The 14,199-nt window shown below is 43.9% G+C and overlaps 1 protein-coding gene across 4 annotated transcripts in view; it reads right to left on the reverse strand.

The window, feature by feature from the left end:
* The window catches only part of dnaaf11 (dynein axonemal assembly factor 11), a 67,231-nt gene that overhangs the window by 36,450 nt on the left and 16,582 nt on the right, over window positions 1-14,199 (reverse strand). For all 4 annotated transcript variants that reach the window (XM_020466400.2, XM_020466399.2, XM_020466401.2 and 1 more), the window contains one exon: window positions 3,801-3,878. In XM_020466400.2, coding sequence (XP_020321989.1) covers window positions 3,801-3,878 — 78 coding nt within the window. The remainder of the gene's footprint in view (window positions 1-3,800; window positions 3,879-14,199) is intronic.

Consider the following 14,199-nt stretch of genomic DNA (forward strand, 5'->3'; position numbering starts at 1 on the left):
GTTTTAGAACCTTGACCTCTTGCATTCCCCATCCGCCGCCCCATCCACCTAGATAAACTCAAAGCTAATGGAAGCCACCAGCGCGTTCTGTGAAAGACAGAAGGCCCAAATGATCAACAACGACGGCCGAGCTAATGTACCAATCACCGCCAACCAGTAGTTTTCGACTGGTTAATGACCAAGCAGTTCCTCGTCGGAGGTAGTCAAGAGTTACACAAAGCAATCGAGGTACTCAAATAAAAACACAACGCATTTTATGAGATATAAGGTATGGTGTAAGGAAACTGAGGAGGGTAGACCCCGTGACTCTATTTTTGAACATGATGGGTTATGTTTGAATTTTTTGGGGTGGCGCTGCTCTCATGTGGCAGAGTCAATTACATTATATTACAGAGCACGCTCAGCTACAGCTGGACAGAATGCTCCTTTGTCCTTAATGCCTATTATGGTCACAAACACCATTGCAGTGTCCCCTTGGGGTGACAGAGGTTGAGACTCGGGTCCAATGTGTGAGGTGGAATACAGAGCGGACGACAACCTGCCTTCATCGATGGCCTTGGTCTGTACAATAGTGGTAGGCTGTAGTTAGTCCTGCTTAGTCAACTCTACAAGCAACACTAAACTCTATTATTATTATTATAGTGGGAAGATTTTAATATGGTTTTACACACCTCTATGGACCGTAAAGGCAATCACACTACAAACTATCACCCTCAGGCACTTAAGGAAATAATGAATTTCATGGAATATTGGAATTCGTGGATATATGCAGGCTTAAATTCCCTTACCTAGTGAGATATACATGCCGGAGGCTTAATCAAGTTAGTCGTCTTGATTACTTTCTTATGTAAATCTCTCTGGCAGCAAAAGTTTAAAAAGTGTTGATTGGGGACAGAATGCCGTCGGATCATCACATACTTCGCATATACTGTACATTACTCTTACAGAACTTCCACGTGGGCGAGTATATTGGAAATGGAATCAAAGCCTAGTGGATGATAATTTGTTTTTAACTAGAGCAGAATAATTTATAACATACTTTTTTTTAGGACACATTTAAAATGTGCCTTTAGAGGCCACACAATTCAGTACTCATCTATAAAACAAAAGCAATTTAGGTCAAAAGAGTTCATATTAACAAAGGAAATAGAGGCACAGAATACGTTACAGGAAAAACAAAAATAAATGGAGGAACTTAATCAAGAAAGATTGGCCCAAATTCTTTAACATAGAAATGCTACCAATTTATTTGATTGAAACTTGTTACAAATGAATGGGCAAAAATGATTCACTCAAACTATATTTTCAAATAGGAAGTAAAGTACTTTATGAATATGTTTTCATTTCAGTCTCCTCCATCTCCACTAACCAAAGCTAGTTGTATGGATTGTTTTACTATTAATGATAGAAAATTAACATCTGTACAGAAAGACTCATGTGAAGGCCAAATTACAGAGGAGGAACTTCGATGCAATTTAAGCCTTTAAGTCTGGGAAAACTCCAGGGATGAATGGCCAGTGGATGTATACCAACGGTAGATTATAATGGTAGATTATCGGACACGCAACAAGAAGGTCTGATTTCATTATTACTGAAACAGGATCCAAGTGGTAAATATAAAGTTCCAGTCCTTTAAAAAAAATTGGAGGCGGTCACTCTGTCAGAGTGACCATCGGGTCTTGGTCACGTCCCTGACCAAGGCCCTTCTCACTCGATTGCTCAGTTTGGCCGGGCAGCCAGCTCTAGGAAGAGTCTTGGTAGTTACAAACTTCTTCCATTTAAAAATAATGGAGGCCACTGTGTTCTTGGGGACCTTCAATGCTGCATACATTTTTTGGGACCCTTTCCCAGATCTGTGCTTTGACCCAATTCTGCCTCAGAGATCTATGGACCTGGCTTGGCTTTTGCTCTGACATGCACTGTCAACTGTGTGACCTTATATAGACAGGTGTGTGCCTTAGCAAAAATGTCTAAAACATTATGGAGTGTTATGGAGTGGAGTGTTGTGCGTAGATTGATAAAGGTATTCTGATATAGATTTTTTTTTTAAGACTAACGTAACAAAATGTGGAAATAGGGAAGTGGTCTGAATACTTTCCGAATGCACTGTACATGCAATGACTTGTTCAACTACAGATCTGTCTATTTATTGAGGATACCAGCCCCTTTCATTATTTTGTCTCCAACACATTTTGATTGTAAAATAGGGACCTTGTAGCAGTCTGTAAGGGCAAGAAATCAGCAGAAGGCAAGGCAGGTTGACATGCTCAGAGTGTACATTTATTTACAGATCTTGGTGATCCAATGGTGAAAGCACCATATAATACAAAATATACAAGTAGATTTACCAAATATACACAGGCAATAGCCCAAAAGAACTAGCCTCTGCATCAGCCTTTAACTTGTCCTATTTGAAAGGAGACAGGTAGCGGGCCAGATTGCACAGTCTTCCCTTGAGAAACCAAATCGTTTTAACAGGACCTCAAACAAGTACATATAAGCACATGCGCCCACTCAGAGGGTAAGAAATGGTTGGCTAAATTAAAATGTATCTTATCAAACATGAAACAGAAATATTTAAGTGTTGTAATAAACGTTGTGGGGATGGAATGTTGAAATGTTAGCAATTATTGTAGGATTAGAAGGAATATAATTTTACCACATATGCATTTAAACGTGTGAAAGAAAGCAAGAGCAAGCATTTCAACAAGATAACAAAGTGCTCTCCACTGGCGGGAGTTTGGAGAGTGCACAGTAATAATACATTTTAACATCAAATTCCAAATGCTAACTTCATATACTTTGTAAATGATAAATTGTAAGAAAATTTGACATATCAAAAGACCAGTAGCCTAGTAATTGTTGCTTGATGCCCCATTGCTAGTGAGCTTGCAAAGTAAACAGTTAGTATTCTTGATCACTGAACTATTTTGGGAGTTACATATTGATCCATTATGGCAATCCTCTCTCCCTACAATTTGACATTTGTCGTACACAGCAAATCAGCAATCTGTTCGCTAGCTCACCCGACCTGTGTTGTTTGATAGTTAGCTGGCCCAATCAGAGGGCTGAGTGTGTGTGTTTCACTAGCCAATCTGTTGAAATTTGTTTGCAAGGGCGATGTTGCGGCTACTGTCTCTGGCTGCGTGGAGAGTAATCCACGGACTCTGTGCTACAAAATTTGTGACAAAACATGGCCAGATAATTTCAAGTCATCAGTTTCAAAGTCGAGTCCCGAGGCTCAAATCCGAGTTAAGTCTCAAGTGATTTTATTTTCTATCAAGCCAAGTCTCAAGCCATCAAATTTGTGACTTGAGTCAGACTCAAGTCCAACTCATGTGACTCGAGTCCACAACTCTGCTAACTTGATTATAAAGGCAACAATGTCAACACTGACCTGAACAGGAGAACCATTTATTTATGACTGTCACTTGTCAGTGCATGTTGGCTATGTCTGCTGTGTTTGACTTTAGTTGCAGTAGTAGCAGCTAGAGAGGCTTCCTCTCACTCCACTGGCTCCCAGAGCGAGGCACGATGAAGGTCATTTAAGTGGGTGGGATTTAGTGCAAAGACACACCTTTCCCCAAGGCTAGCCCAGCAGCTTGGCTGAGCCAAACCCCCATGTTTTCGTTCACACTATATTTTCTCTCTTTTTCAAGCAACTGCGGATCCAGGCATTAACGCCAGCCGAAAATAGAGCCCTTTGTGTGTTAATGCATCTGTGCGTGTGTATGAGAGGAAAAAAACCACAGTGTGGATGTGTGTGTACTGTATCCCCCTGCCATTCCCCACATACGTACTTGGGTTCATTGACATTCATCACCCGTCCATGGGGTGTGATCAGAGTCCTCGGGGCCTTGGGCGTCTTCACAGCCTTCCTGCAGGGAGAAGCAAAGCATGAGCCAGGGTGGGAGGGAGCTCTCTGGGCTGACTGAATAGAAATTACACCTTCAGAGTTATGGAGCCGTCGAGATGAAGGTGAGACCCAATATCCGAGAACTAGGAATGGGACATTCATGAAGTGAGTTGTGGAGACAGATGTTTCAAAAAGCATCACTGGCGAACACACTCTATGCAGACACGCACAGTACAGATGGAAGGCAAGCAAACTCTGCAGTGGGCAGACATTTGGTATGGTTGTAAACTGGCTTTCTGCTGGTAGTGATGTCAAATCACAACCAGGTAAAGACGTCTCATTTTCATGGCCGAGACATCATTGAAACATCTTGCAAATTTGTCATATTTTGCTGTGGTGTGCCTGAGTAAAAAAACAAGAAACATCAACCTTTAACCAGGTCATTTCAGAGGTCATCCAGTTCTGCCCGCTGGACCCAGCTGTAACTGATAATATGATGAAACTGATGAAATTACCTGCTACCCTATACTGTGGCAGATCTGTTTGTATAACCAATCATCGAATGAACAGAATATACAGTGTCAAAACCCTAGGTAGAAAAGCAACCCACCTGGCTCTATTAGACAAACATCAGCGTGCGCACACACACACACACACACACACACACACAAACCCATTAGGCTAGCCCAGCAGCGGTTTATTCATGAGAGTTGCTGGTCAAGGAGAGCTAGCTCTGGTCCTTTAGCGCCCTGCGGGGAGTTGACCGTTAAGGGGCATTACTGCAGTATATCACCGTGCAGAAGAACTGCAGGATACACACAGCTGACAGCTTCGTCAGCCGGGGACGTCCCCTCAATCCTCTGCCCTCTCGGTTCTCAAACTGACAACTCAGGTCTTCATCAGAACACCGGGTTTGTGGATGACCCAGGGTCACAACTTTTTTTTTTTTAGGGAGAAATGTTGGGGCGTGGAGAGAGAGAGAGAGAGAACAGAAAGGGGAAGAAGGAGTGTACAGTTGGAAAGATTCAAAGACTGAACTATGAAAGACACACAAAGAGCACTTTGTCAAGACAGTAGTGGAGGAGCTCTAACTCAAAATGCCCTTTATCGTTACATTCCACCATCATATTTCTCTTTCTTTCTTCCCTTTTCTGTCTTCCTGTTATTCACAGCATGTTGACTTCTCAAAGTTAAAGGATGAGGTCCTGTTCTCCTCGCTATAAAACTTTGGGCCAGAGAATCAGTCAAACAGCTGAGTCAGCAGCACATCAGTGTTGACAGCTCCACTGGCAGGTTATGTGAGCACAATGTGTTCAGACAGCTACTTAGCAAGCGCCTTTGCATTCAGCCATGCACACACCAAACACTATACTGACTAAGCATGCAATTGTTTCTTCGCTAAGTGGAAAAAAATCTAAATCTACATCATTTATATTTGACTCCTTGTCTGGGGTGTTTCCTGAGCAAATGCAGGAAGAAAGTAGGTGTTCTGAATTCCAAATCAGCTACTTCTCCCTAGCCAGTAGCTGCTCCTGTAGATCTGAGACGATTGAATAGCATGCATATCATGTGGCGTTCAACAAGGTTAAATTTTGGGTCCGGTACTGTTCAGTTTATATGTTATCCCTTGGCAGCATTATCAGAAAGCACCACATTGATTTTCACTGCTACCCAGATGATACACAACTTTACATTTCTGTGTCACCAGAGGATTTTAGCTCTACGGATAAATTATTACATTGTATTAGTGATTTCAATAATTGGATGGCTCACAACTTCCTTCAGCTAAATCAAGACAAGACCGAAGAACTTATTGTCGGTGCCAAAGCACAGAGAGAGAATCTAGCTGCACATTTTCATTCATGGGCAATAAAGAAAAAAAAAACCTTGGTGTCATCTTAGATTCTGAACTAAATTTCAAATCACACATTAGGAATGTGACCAAAATAGCTTTTTACCAACAGTAGAACATTGCCACGGTGTGGCCATTTCTCCCTCAAGCTGATACAGAGAGACTCATCCATGCTTTTATTATAAGCAGGCTTGACTACTGTAATGCTCTCCTGTCTGGTCTACCAATGAAAGTCATTGGTCAGCTGCAAAACATACAGAATGCTGCAGCATGGGTACTGACCAAGACCAAACGGAGGGCTCACATTACATCGGTTTTATGTCAGTTTTAGAATACATTTGAAGATTCTTCTATTGGTTTTTAAATCAATCCATGATTGATGTCGGACATGCTTTTAAGTGATCCACCCAGTAGGTCCCTCAGGTCCTCTGGCCTTTTAACTATCCCAAAGCCTAGAACCAAGAGGCAGCCTTTAGTTATGCCCCCAGCCTTTGGGATAGCCTGCCAGAGAACCTGAGGGGGGCTGAAACTGTAGACCTATTTAAAAGATCATAAAACATTTTTTTCTGCTTTGCTCTTTCCTTATGGTGTTTTGAGTTTGTTCAGTTTGTGTCATTTTCTTATGTCTGTTGTGTAGTGAATATTTATGCTTTTATTTTCATAGTTTTTTTAATGACTTTTTTCACCTGAAAATAATATTGTGTTGCATTCCATGTCTGAAATGTGCTGTATAAATAAAGCTTTATTATTGGTCATTGGTGTGCCCGAGCATTAGAAAACTTATGGCCAGTTTTGCCAGCTGGGAAGTCAGGTCCTTTTGCATGGCAACCCATTCCCTACATAGTGCACTACTTTGACCAGAGCCCTATGGACCATATCCTGGTCTAAAGTAGTGGACTGGGGTAGGAATGGGGTGCAATTTGGGATGCACACCCATAATCCTCCTAAAGAGGAAGGAAATTAATCTTTCCTGACAATACACTGACAGGATGACTACATGGATCAAGTCAGTGCACCGTGACATATTTGGAAGTTGATCCGTGTGTAGTCATGTTTTCATGGTAAGCGTCAGCATACTATCATGCATTGGAAAATGTACAAAGCCAGGGAACACCAGATAAGAGGTTGGGACAGTAATTGCAGCACAAGGTCTTTACCCCCCCACCACTTGATAGGGACTTCCTCTTTTCAAGGCACGGTTGTTACCGTTGCCTCAGATATCCAAAGCTTAATACACAAACACAAAGTATAGGAACTTTCTCTCCCCTTTTCCTGTTCAAGGTAAATCAAGCAACTTGACTCTCTTGCATGAGAGAAATCAATTAACAAACCACATTGAATTAAATAAACATCCTGCACTCATTCAATAAACCTGGCATGCTGACGTAGTCCCAGGACTCTAAATAAAAACAAATGAATTGGTAGCAATGTTGATACAAAAAAAGGTAATTGAAATTAAAGTCATTTGTGGTTTCTACAGTGTGTAAAAGTACTACCTATTGATACATTACGTTTAACATTTTACACTGTCTCTTTAAGTTTGAAGTTTCACAGTGATTACATGCAATATATAATTTATTCGTTGCTATGATCATTGACCTTCTGAAGAAGCTATCCCTTTTCTTTTTGTGCCCCCAAATGTTTGGATATACTGTAAAGTAACCAAAACTAGCTAACGAGGTAACATGACTGAACAAGGTGCAAACAAAATGTCAGAGAGTGATTTTGGAAAGGCCCATGGCACCAATACACAGTATAAAAAATATAAATAAATAATATGTATGTGCAGTAAAAAAGTATTTGCCCCCTTTCTGATTTTCTCTATTATTACATATTTTTGATAGTGAATGTTATCAGATCTTGTAAGAACCTCATACCAACAGTCAAGCATGGTGGTGGTAGTATGATGGTTTGGGAAAGCTTTGCTGCCTCAGGACCTGGATGACTTGCCTTAATAGAAAGAACCATGAATTCTGCTCTGCATCAGAGAATTCTACAGGAGAATGCCAGGCCATGTCTGTAAGCTGAAGCACAGCAAGACAAATGATCCAAAACACACAATCAAGTGTATATGAAAATAGCCAAAAAGCAACAAATTTGAAGTTTTGGAATGGCCTAGTCAAAATCCAGACCTAATCCCAATTGAGATGTTGTGGCAAGACTTGAAATGCGCAGTTCATGCTTGAAAACCCACAAATGTCGCTGAGTTACAGCAGTTCTGCATGAAAGACTGGGCCAAAATTCCTCCACAGCTACACTGATCAACAACTACAGGAAGTTTTTTGACATTTTATTTAACCAGGTAAGTCAATTAAGAACAAATTCTTATTTACACCCTTACCGGGAAACAATGGGTTAACTTCCTTGTTCAGATGCAGAACAACATATTCCTTTAGATCTAGTGCTCAATTGTAGCCTTGATTGTTAAGAGTATATTTTGTTCTCTTACTCGTGTTGCGTTTGTGGGGTTGCGACTATCTTAGATCACGCTGCGGTCTGTTTTTGTCTGATATGTAAATTCTTAACTCACATGTTTTATACCCCCGGGTCACAAAGGGGCGTTTCCGTCCTCATGGTAAGTTCTCTGGGGCGTATCTAGTTACAAGGCAAGTTATCACAATGTACTATGATCTTTAGACAACTAAAATCATAGTTCATTGTTACAAAAACATTATTTTTGATCTGGATATTTTCTACACAACACACAGCATGAAAACTGTTCAAGTTACAATGTTTTTGTTATAACATCGTCATTTAACTTTTAATAACATTAAAAAAATATCATTGTAAGCACCATTTTAGCTGATGAAATATAATGTCCCAAAATCCATTTATTGCATGTTACCGTTCTGAGGTAGATTCTCCATAGGCCCACCATACATTCCAATCCTCCACACTGAGAGGACAAAGGATCCCCCCAATCAATCCCTCTCCCCCTCTGCGGGAGTGAGAGATGTCTATGTAGGCCTGTGATCCATGGTAAGCTGACCATAGCAGGCCAGTCATGACAGGGGCATTGGGTGTTGCATAACTTTATGAAATAAATGAATTTAGTATGTAATTGTTGTGTTATTTGTTCACTCAAGTTCCCTTTATCTAATATTAGGTATAGGTTGAAGATCTGATAACATTCAGTATAAACATTTTGAAAGGGGCAAATACTTTTTCATGGTATATACTGTAAATATATTATTTTGTGTTATTGTTAATACATTTTTGGGGGCGCACAGCATAATATTTAGGAGCATATGTGACCAAAATGGTCACACTGTAGAGCCCTGCTTAGGCCTATATCTTATTCTTTTAAAATCTACAAATTAACATATGATGCAAGAAAATGGCATGATTACAAACATCATCAAATACCAAGTCTCATCAGCAAAAGCGTATCACACCTGCAACTCAATAAGTCCTGACAAAGTAAACATGTATGCAATCTATGATCTTCCTTAGCCTTTCAGATAGTGATTTTTGAGTGCAATCTTTTAAATACCTTCACTGTAATTAAATGAGTATATGTAAAACTTAAATGAATAGCTTGGGCATTTATTTACTTTAAATGACTGAACACAACGGCTGCTTATTAGAGACAGACTTCTGTTTGAGCCAGGCGTCTATTTCCTTAACGCACACAGCCTTTGCTCAATAAAATGTTGAAAAGACTACCACACTGTTTATAATAAAATATTGGGAAAAAAACTACCACTGTTTATACCAGTATAAACATTATAATATCAAATCCATCACAGATCAGACTAGGCTGCCTATCATACACCCTTCTTCAGCACCTTGGAGAGCGGTACAAGTAGCTTGAATTTGATATTGTGTTTTCCTTTTGGTGAAGCAATGGCTGGCAACGATGACAGATAAAAATAAAAATAAACATTAAAACACGTGTCCATGGTACCCTCATAAACAATGCATTTACACTCACCATTTATTTGAAACATGCGTTTATTTCCTGAAATGTGTGCCAATGCCCAGCTATCTAAAAAAGGGCTGTCACGCCCTGACCTTAGTATTCTTTGTTTTCTTTATTGTTTTGGTTAGGTCAGGGTGTGACATGGGTGATGTATGTGTTTTTGTACTGTCTAGGGGTTTTGTAGGTTTATGGGGTTGTTTACTATCTAGGTGTTTATGTATATCTATGGTTGCCTAGATTGGTTCTCAATTAGAGGCAGCTGTTTATCGTTGTCTCTGATTGGGAACCATATTTAGGCAGCCATCTTCTTTGGGTATTTCGTTGGTTATTATCTATGTCTAGTTGCATATGTCTGCACTTTTGTATGATAGCTTCACGTTCGTTTTGTTATTTTGTATAGTTTGTTTAGTGTCTATCTTTATTAAAAGTAATATGTATTCACATCACGCTGCGCCTTGGTCTCCTCCATTCGACGAACGTGACAGAATAACCCACCATAAAAGGACCAAGCAGCGTGATAAGGAGGAACAGCGCTTTGTGGAATCGAGGACTCGGGACGAAATACTGGACGGTAAAATATCCTGGACCTGGGAGGAGGTAATGGCAGGGGACAAGACCCTGCCATGGAAGCAGGTGGAGAGAGCACAGGAGGAACGGTGATTATATATGGGTACAAGGCTAGCACGGAAGCCCGAGAGGCAGCCCCAATAAAAAAAATTGGGGGGCACACGAGGAGTTTGGCTAAGTCAGGTAGGAGACCTGAGCCAACTCCTTGTGCTTACCGTGGCGGGCGTCGTACTGGTCAGGCACCGTGTTATGCGGTGGAGCACACGGTGTCCCCAGTACGCATGCTTAGCCCAGTGTGCTACATCCCAGCTCCCCGCATCTGCCGGGCTAGGGTAAGGATCCAGCCAGGGCAGATGGTGCCAGCCCTGCTCTCCAGACAGCCAGTGTGTCTCCTCGGGCCAGGATATCCTGCACCGGCGTTGCGCACTGTGTCTCCCGTATGTCTGCACAGCCCAGTGCGTCCTGTGCTTGCGCCCCGCACGTGCCGGGCTAGAGTCACCATTCAGCCAGGACGAGTTGTGCAGGCCATTAGCTCGAGACATCCAGTGCGTCTTCACGGTCCGGTCTATCCAGGACCACCAGTGCCAACACCACGCACCAGACCTCCAGTACGCCTCCACAGCCCAGTACATCCTGTTCCTCCTCCCCGCACTCGACCTGAGGTGCGTGTCTCCAGCCCGGTACCACCAGTGCCGGCACCACGCACCAGGCCACCAGTGTGCCTCCAGGGTCCAGTACTCCCTGCTCCTCGCACTCGCCCTGAGGTGCTTGTCCCCAGCCCGGGACCACCAGTGCCGGCACCAAGCACCAGGCCTATAGTGCGCCTCGGCAGTCCAGTACACCCTGTTCCTCCTCCCCGCACTCACCCTGAGGTGCGTGTCCTCGGCCCAGTACCACCAGTACCGGCCCCACGCACCAGGCATACAGTGCGCCTCGTCAGTCCAGAGCGTCCGGCAACAGTACCCAGTCCAGAGCGTCCGGCAACAGTACCCAATCCAGAGCGTCCGGCTACAGTACCCAGTCCAGAGCGTCCGGCTACAGTACCCAGTCCAGAGCGTCCGGCTACAGTACCCAGTCCAGAGCGTCCGGCTACAGTACCCAGTCCAAAGCGTCCGGCTACAGTACCCAGTCCAGAGCGTCCGGCAACAGCACCCAGTCCAGAGCGTCCGGCTACAGCACCCAGTCCAGAGCGTCCGGCTACAGTACCCAGTCCAGAGCGTCCGGCTACAATACCCAGTCCAGAGCATCCGGCTACAGTACCCAGTCCAGAGCGTCCGGCTACAGTACCCAGTCCAGAGCGTACGGCAACAGTCTACAGACCGGAACCTCCTATGACGGGCCGCAGACCGGAACCTCCTACGACGGGCCGCAGACCGGAACCTCCTATGACGGGCCGCAGACCGGAACCTCCTACGACGGGCCGTAGACCGGAACCTCCTACGACGGGCCGCAGACCGGAACCTCCTACGACGGGCCGCAGACCGGAACCTACCACGACGGGTCGCAGTCCGGAACCTACCACGACGGGTCGCAGTCCGGAACCTACAGTCCGGATCCGCCAGAGTCTCCCTCCAATCCAGAGGCGTCACTCACTCCAGACTCGACCATCAGTCCAGTGGCGTCCTCTAGTCCGTGGTCGGCGGTGAGGGTTCGCGCTCCAGAGACATTAAGTAAGGGTGAAGTGGAGCGGGGTCCACGTCCTGAGCCAGAACCGCCACCTCGGAGTCATGCCCACCCACACCCTCCCATATAGGTTTAGGTGTGCGGCCGGGAGTCCACATCTTTTGGGGGGGGGGGGGGGGGGGGGGAGTACTGTCACGCCCTGACCTTAGTATTCTTTCTTTTCTTTATTGTTTTGTCAGGGTGTGACATGGGTGATGTATGTGTTTTTGTACTGTCTAGGGGTTTTGTAGGTTTATGGGGTTGTTTACTATCTAGGTGTTTATGTATGTCTATGGTTGCCTAGATTGGTCCTCAATTTGAGGCAGCTGTTTATTGTTGTCTCTGATTGGGAACCATATTTAGGCAGCCATCTTCTTTGGGTATTTCGTGGGTTATTATCTATGTCTAGTTGCATATGTCTGCACTTTTGTATGATAGCTTCACGTTCGTTTTGTTATTTTGTATAGTTTGTTTAGCGTCTATCTTTATTAAAAGTAATATGTATTCACATCACGCTGCGCCTTGGTCTCCTCCATTCGACGAACGTGACACATTGAGACGTGCGGCTACTTGAGATGGTGTATAATTCAACAAATTTCTTGACTCTGCCCTATTAAATAAAGCTCTAGGCTGACTGTAGGCCTGACTCTGTTGTGTGTTTTGGCCTATGGTTGTGGCAGCAGCCTGTGGCAAGGTTAGAGGCTGCATCCAAATGGCACCCTATTCCCTATATGGTGAACTACTTTTGAACAGAGCCCTATAGGCCCTGGTCAAAAGTAGTGCACTATAAAGGAAATAAGGTGCCATTTGGGACACAGTCAAAGCAATTAAAATATGCTGTAATAACATTAGAGAGAGATCAACAGGGAGAAATACAGACCTACAACACACACACCCAATTAAAACCACAGCAAATGGGTCACCTGTAGGGTGAGTGGGCTACCATTAATTAACAACATGGCGGGCAAATTAATTAAGCTTGATTTAACCCGTACACGAGAAACAGGAAGGGATGAGGGCTTATCATGATGCTACCTCTGTGTGAAGAGTCTGAATAACACACGCAGTAGGTCAGGGTCATCAACTAGATTCAGCCGCAAGCCACTTTTTTTCTTGCGCGAATGGTCAGGGGGAAGAAAAACACACACTTCACAACCAAAGTATGTGGACACCTGCTCATCGAACATCTCATTCCAAAATCATAGGCATTAATGGAGTTGGTTTCCCCCCTTTGCAGCTATAACAGCCTCCACTCTTCTGGGAAGGCTTTCCACTAGATGTTGGAACATTGCTGTGGGGACTTGCTTCCATTCAGCCACAAAAGCAGTGGTGAGGTCGGGCACGGATGTTGGGCGATTAGGCCTTGCTCGCAGTCGGCGTTCCAATTCGTCCCAAAGGGCTCTGTGCATGTGTCTGCTCAAACTGTCCAGGCAGATCAAGTTATTCTACACCGATCTCAACAATCCATTTCTTGATGGACCTCACTTTGTGCATGGGGGCATTGGCAGGGTGAAACAGGAAAGGGCCTAACCCCAAACTGTTGCTGCAATGTTGGAAGCACAGAATAGTTTGGAATGACACTGTATGCTGCAGCATTAAGATTTCCCTTCACTGGATCTAAGGGGCCTAGCCCAAACCATGAAAAACAGCCCCAGACCATTATTCCTCTCCCACCAAAATGTACAGTTGGCACTATGCATTCACGCAGGTAGTGTTCACCTGGCATCCGCCTAACCCAGATTTGTCCGTCGGACTGCCAGACGGTGAAGCATGATTTGTCACTCCAGAGAACGAGTTTCCATCGTTTCAGAGTCCAATGGCGGTGAACTTTACACCAATCCAGCCGACGCTTGGCATTGTGCATGGTGATCTTAGGCTTGTGTGAGGCTGTCGGTCATGGAAACTCATTTCATGAAGTTCTCAACGGACAGTTCTTGTACTGACATTGCTTCCCAGAGGCAGTTCGGAACTCGGTAGTGAGTGTTGCAACCGAGGACAGACGATTTTTACTCGCTATACACTTCAGCACTCGGCGGTCCCGTTCTGTGAGCTTGTGTGGCCTACCACTTTATGGCTGATGTTTCCACTTCACAATAATATCACTTACAGTTGACTAGGTCAGCCCGAGCAGGGCAGAAATTTGACTAGCTGAATTGTTGGAAAGGTGGCACATTGAAAGCTGAGCTCTTCAGTAAGGCCATTCTACTGCCAATGTTTGTCTATGGAGATTCCATGGATGTGTGATCGATTTTATACACCTATCAGAAACGGGTGTGGCTGAAATAGCCGAATCCACTAATTTGAAGGGTCCACATACACACACACACACACACACTGCTC

The sequence above is a fragment of the Oncorhynchus kisutch genome, linkage group LG30, assembly GCF_002021735.2.
Source record: "Oncorhynchus kisutch isolate 150728-3 linkage group LG30, Okis_V2, whole genome shotgun sequence".
Taxonomy (NCBI): domain Eukaryota; kingdom Metazoa; phylum Chordata; class Actinopteri; order Salmoniformes; family Salmonidae; genus Oncorhynchus; species Oncorhynchus kisutch.